This window comes from Orycteropus afer, unplaced genomic scaffold (genome assembly GCF_000298275.1).
Source record: "Orycteropus afer afer isolate SDZICR_OR568_19922 unplaced genomic scaffold, OryAfe1.0 scaffold00208, whole genome shotgun sequence".
In the NCBI taxonomy this organism is placed as follows: Eukaryota; Metazoa; Chordata; class Mammalia; order Tubulidentata; family Orycteropodidae; genus Orycteropus; species Orycteropus afer.
Window position 1 is genome coordinate 1,460,485 of NW_006921795.1, and position 6,650 is coordinate 1,467,134.

Below are 6,650 nucleotides of genomic sequence, written 5' to 3' on the forward strand. Positions count from 1 at the left end.
AATTATAATTAAGTATGATACTGCTAATTTCAAACAGTGAGATTGAAAGTAAGTTTATAACCAGTATTTTCTTGATGTCTTTATAAGACCTAAATGATTATTTTTCTCCTAATAGAGCTCCAAGATCATCCATATCTTGGATGGGAAATAATACTGTCCATAAACTATCTGGAGCATCTGCCTAAGAACCACTGCCCATGGTTATTCAATGTCTTCAGGCCTCACAGGATGAGGTAATGGTATGATGGATTTCTTCTCTGTGTCCCTAGAAAGTGCTTTCCTCATATCTGTTAGGAAGCAAAGGTTAATGTGAGTACCTAAATATAAAAATATTTTATGTAAAATGCATAAAGTTACAGTAAGTTTCACCCCCACCCCATCACCTCTACACTCACCTCAACTTCCACCAGATTTTAAGAGAAATGTATTTATATGTGAGACTCCTGACCATAAATTCCCTAGACACTAGTCAGATCCCACCCAGGATTCAGCTCATCACACAAATGTTCTTCTGACAGAATCTTAGCAAAGTAACATGCCTGAACATAATCAAACAGTTGTTTACAGAATTTAACCACTGGTTAGCTGATACACATAAACTATTGGTAGATTCATAATGGTAGGCTAAAGGATGTTCTAGCTCAGATTTAAAATGTTATGGTCAACAAATATTTCAGTGCAGTTCTCTTAAATCTGTTAAGATACTGGATATTTCAGTCTATAGAAGGAATGTAAATGTTTTGGCTTCTTCTGGGTGCTGCCATGGGACGGAGCTTACCGTAAGCATCCTCATCCGGCTCCCCATTGCTAGCTGAATAGTACTCTATGACCGTCCTGTATACGCTGTAGCCCAACTGCTTGTACATGTTGACAGCAACTTGGTTAGATACTCTTACAAAGAGATCAACAAAAAAGCCACCTTTTCTTTAATATAAAAACAAACAGAAAATGTTAAAATGTGAGAAATCCTTGGAAATGCATACATATTTTAGAAAACGATTCTTTCTACTGTTTTGACTACTACCCATAAAATGGTAGGAGCAGGACCCTATATGACTACATCATAGTATCAGTTTTTATTACTTAGGATTTTGTAATTATTTGGTAGTATAAAAAGATGACTTTGTGTGCATACTAGCATTTTAAAACCTCCATGTTTTCTCAAAAGGTAAACCTCAAAAAAGCATTCTTCTTTAATCACAATTCTATGCCCTGGCTTAAAACTGTTGCTTTGTTATAGTAACTGATGTGTTCATTTATAAATTAGTCATAGCATACTGTTTTTGCTCATACATATAAACTTATTCCAAAATAAAGATTATGAAGTGTGAACCATGTACAGCTGCAGGATGCTGGTTGAAGCCCTACAATCAATAACACCCAGGTCTCTACATCCTCCCTCTTGCAATAATCATCTTGCTTTTTGCTATATAGATTTACTCCCTGTCATAATTTAGTTTCTCCTGTTCATGAACTTCATATAAATGGAATCCTACTTTATCTTTTCTGGTTTGCCTCTGTCAGCCAGTATTGTGAGATTCAGCCTCCTGTGTTAGCTGCAGCTTATTTATCTTCACTGCTTGTTTATCATTCCACTGTGTGACTATACTGTAAGTTGTCTGTGGTCTTATTGATAAACAGTTTTCAGTTTTAACTATTATAAACTCTGCTGCTACCTATTTCTGTTGTGTGTCTCATGGTGCAATATTTAAGGTCTAGAGCTAGTAGTGTCATTGGTGATCACTAGAGTATGTACATCTTTGACTTCTATTAGAAAATGCCAAACTGTTTCTAGCCAGGTTGTACCTACCAATTTAACACTTCCACAGAAGCAGGTAAGGTTCCATTCCCACTAGCAAGGCTTGTTGTATCGGACATGTTATTTTTTGCCAGTCTTACGGAGTAATGATATCTCATGTGATTTCAATTTGCATTTCTGAATCCTAACAAGGCTTGAACACATTTTTGTTTACTGGCCATTTGAATTTCTCCTTGTGTATACTATATATTGATCCTTCACACATTTTTCTTGTTTTTAGTTGTGCTCTATGTACTCTGGATATTCAACACTGTAATGTTCTGCCAATTATCTTGAATTGTGCCTTATCTTGTCATTATCCTTATGGTGTCTTTCCATGAACAAAGTTCTTTAACATCAATGAAAGTGAATATATGAACCTTTATTTTATAGTTAGTTCTATGACTTGTTTTAAGAAATTCTCTACCCTGCATGGTGATACTTACATTATCGTCATGGAGATACTTACATTATTGTCAAAGGGTTTTTTAGTTTTGCTTTTCATGTTCAGGTTTTTAATCTGGTATTGATTTTTTATGTGTGGTAAGATAATAATCTGGGAAAATAATTTCCCAGATAGACATCCAATTGTCCCACATAACCTTCCTCAAAAAGTCTTATTTTCTCACCACTGATCTGCAATTTCTTTTCTCCGGTATGTCAAGAATCTATGTAAGCCTGGATCTATTTCTCAAATTCTGTTTATTAAAATTTTATATCTGGAGGGTCAAGTCCACCCATTTTGTTATTCAAGAATATCCTGTCTCATTTTGGTTCTTTTGATTCCCTGAGTTTTAGAATCACCTTATCAAGTCATACAAAAATACTTCAGATTCTGAATTGATTACATTGCATCCATGGATCAGTTTGGGGAGAATTATGAGTTTTACAAGATGAAGTCCTCTATGGATGTACTTTTTCTCTCCACATAGGTAGGTCTCTCAATAAAGATTTATAAACTTCAGAGGGCCTTGCACAGCTCTTGTGAAATTTTCCTAAGCACTTGATGCCATTATAAATTGCATCTGTTTCTTAATTTTGTTTATATATAGAAATCCAATCAATTTTTATACTAATTATATATCTAACAACTTTGCATAACTTTTATTCTAAACATTTATTGGTAGATTCTGTTTTCTATTTATACAGTAGTATCTGTGAAAAGTTAAGTTTTGTTTCTATTATCTCAGTCTTCCTATCTTTATTTTTCTTGCTTCAATGCATTGTTAGGATTTACTGTATTATTAAAGAGGGGCAGACTGCACTCATCTTGTTTGTCCCTGATTTCAAAGGGAGAGCATTCAATGCACTACCATAAAATGATACTTATGCAGGTTTTTGTAGATACATTTTTTTTTCAAATTAAGGAAGTAACTTCTCCCTGCTCATTTGCTAGTTTGCTAACAGGTCTGTTTGTTTTTCACTAATAAATATTAGGTTTTATGAAGGCTTTTTATCAATTTTTTCATTTTTACTTTGAAACTATATCACTGAGTATAAATTTTTAACTGTTACAGCTTCCTGATGAATTAAATCTTTATCACTATGCAGGAACCCTTTTCGTAATACAGCCTTGAAACATAATATGACAATTATAAGTATACCTATTTTCTTTTGGGAGCTCTGGTAGCATAGTGCCTAAGGCACTTGACTGCTAACCAGGAGGCTGGCGGTTCAAACCCACCAGCCACTCCTCGGAAGGAAGGTTGGGCAATCCTACTTCCGTAGTGATAACTGCCTCGGAAACCCAAGGAGGGGTCACTAGGAGTTGGGGCCGACTCTATGGCAAATAACAACAACAACATTTTCTTTTGGTTAGAATTTGCATGGTAATCTTTTTAATTTACTTTCATATTTCTGTATCTTTATTCTTTACACATATCTTGTATATAGAATCTGGTTCTGACAGTCTTTGTCTTTTAACTGTAATGTTTAGTTAATTTACATTTACTATAAATATTTAGATTCATATCTACTGTCTTACTTCCTACTAAAAAACTAAACTCAATGCCATCAAGTCAGTTCCAACTCATAGCGACCCCTCCTTGGGTTTTCAACCCGTTACCTCTACGGAAGTAGATTGCCCAGTATTCCTTTCAAAGAGTGGCTCATGGATTTGAACCACCAGCCTTCTAGTTAGCAATCAAGTGCCTTAGACACTTTGCCACCGGAGCTTCTACTACAGGTATACCTCATTTTATTGTGCTTCACTTTACTGCACTTCACAGATAGTGTGTTTTTTACAAATTAAAGATTTGTAGCAACCTTGCATTGAACACATCTATCAGTGCCATTTTTCCAACAGCATGTGCTTATTTCAGGTCTGTGTAACATTTTGGTTAATTTTCACAATATTTCAAACGTTTTCATAATGCTCAAGTTCCTCTTTGCCCTCAACTCTGTCAGACTGTTTGTCAGGCCTATTCTATTCTTTAAAACTTAACCTTTATTAAATCCACTAATAAGTGGAAGTGAAACCTCAAAAGCCTTTCTCAGCAACTACTCTCTCTCTTTTACTACATTTCTAGGCAATTGGAGAGGTAAAATAAACTGCAGCTTGACAACTGGTTAAAACTTCCACATACATCTCTTATGTCTTACTTTCTAGAAATGAGAACTGGGAAAGGAGTCTTTTAATTACTATATTCCTTTTAAACTCATATAACGGGGCATCTGCCAGTTGGCAATGAATCAATTCCAACTTGTGGAGACCCCATGTAAGTCAAAGTAGAACTGTTCTCTATGGGGTTTTCAATAGCTGACCGTTTGGAAGTAGATCACTGGTCTTTTCTTCAAAGGCACATCTGGGTGGACCTGAACTTCAATCTTTTGACTAGCAACTTTGCACCATCCATCCACTGTATAATTAAGGTGTTCAATACAAAGAAATGGCATAACATTAGCAGTTCTCAAACAGTGCCTTGAGGTTCCCCAGCAAACTGAGGCACCATAGGATATTGTAGATGTTCAGGGAAAACACAGTGAAACCAGACCAACAAATTACTAGTTAGAGGTAGTTCAAAAATTCAGGGTAAGATTGTGCTACATTCCTTTTGATGACATAGTATCTTTATGAAACTAGGTTTTTAGCAATTGCTATAACTGAAAAATAATAAAAAGTACCAAATGAAAATGGGAATGCAGGTGGTGTTACTGAATCTGTTTCCAAGGTTTGAGAAGTCATGCATTGCCCAACATGCACATATATCCCATTAGTAGGCAACCGCAGTTAATTAAGAATGAAATAAAAATATTTTTTCTTTCAAATTTCTTTCCCAAATAGCTATTAGGGTAAGCCATGAATAAATACTTACTAAGCAGTTAAGATAAAACTGCTTGAGACTGACTGTTAGGTATTTCTTTTGACCTAGGGTCACTTTGAAAAATTACTGAGACACTAAGGACAACATAAACAGAATATGGAAACATCTGCCATAGTGGTAAGAACACTTTTTAACAAGAAAAAGCCTTGAGGTGTTGTCTTATATTCCACCAATTACCCAGTGTATGGCTTTAGGCAGGTCACCCAAATACTCTCCCTTGATTTTCCTCAACAGTAAAATAGGGACAATACTACCATTCTGAGTATTTGACAAAATTGTTGTGAAGACTACTGGAGGCTGAAAATGAAATTCCTACAAATTTTAAAGAACAACAAAAATCATCCCTGAAAGAAAAAAAAATCTTAGAAATGTTCACCAAGAGAAAAATGAAATAGGGTCTATAAATCATTACATATATTTGGAAAGCAGGATCTTACCTTTCTGAAATCTCCTCTAACAATTCCATAAGTTTAGCAGCCAAACCAAGGCGTCGGAATTCTGGGGCAACGGACAGAGCTGTGACATGCCCATGCCATTCTTCCCTAGCCACTGAGCCTTCTGCTTTTCCCATAACTGCCAATGAAAGTTTGCAGTCAGTAATTAAACATACTGATTTAGACATGAACATGATTAATACTGTACATTTTATTTCAAAGGAAACAAATGGCAAAGTTTTCATTTTTAAGTACTATTTGAGATCAGCTGGCTAATAATTAGTGAATTAGTGCTTTTACTTTAATTTCACTTACAGTATGTTAAATTTAGTTCTAGAATCAGAATTAGAAAAGGTTTTTTGTTTTTTTTTTTAAAAAAAAGGAATGACATACTAAAAACACAACTAATTTTAAATTAAAAAAGCATATGTATTTTTTAGTACATTTTATATGTGGATGTGGATGTCCATAACTGACACAAACCACAGCTCAGACTTTTGGTTAGTGTCATTACTAATTCAACCCCTACAAATAAGTGTATTTATGTACCAAATCTTATGTACTAAATAAACCATGTAAAAATTTAACAATAGAATGAAAGATTCAGGAACACTGAGACCATGACCGTCTGGGTCACTGCTGTTTCTCCTGGGCCTAGCATAAGCCTAAAATCTAGATGACATCATTAAATTGTTGATTGGCTGAAAAGGAAGTAAGATTATAGGTACCATGATTATACAGTACTTCTGTGGTAGTTAAGGTTATGTGTCAACTTGGCTGGGCCTGGTTTTGAGTGGCTGGGCAGCTGGATGTAGTTATTCCCCATGGTGAGATTGGTAATCATCTCCATGGTAGCATCTACTGGAGCAGCTACTGCTGCCTTCGGGATGTGGTCTGCTTCCAGAATATAAGGAAAAGTGTTGGGGACCAAGAAAAAGACCCCCAAAAGAACATGACTGCAAGGCACATGTTCTAATTGCAGTGAAGAGATGCCAAGGCCTCTCTTGTGCTTGAATGTTGCTTTAAGAGATGGCAAGGTCTCTCTCACTGTTAAATGCTTAATTGGCAATACATCAAAGAACTTAGATGTTATTC

The 6,650-nt window shown here is 35.4% G+C and overlaps 1 protein-coding gene across 1 annotated transcript in view; it reads right to left on the minus strand.

Moving 5' to 3' along the window:
- Window positions 1-201: 201 nt before the first annotated feature.
- The window catches only part of NAA20 (N-alpha-acetyltransferase 20, NatB catalytic subunit), a 22,014-nt gene continuing 15,565 nt past the window's right edge, over window positions 202-6,650 (minus strand). The window contains exons 4-6 of the mRNA XM_007948199.1: window positions 5,559-5,694; window positions 779-924; window positions 202-287 (exon numbers count right to left, since the gene is read on the minus strand). Of these exons, the coding sequence (XP_007946390.1) occupies window positions 202-287; window positions 779-924; window positions 5,559-5,694 (368 nt within the window). The remainder of the gene's footprint in view (window positions 288-778; window positions 925-5,558; window positions 5,695-6,650) is intronic.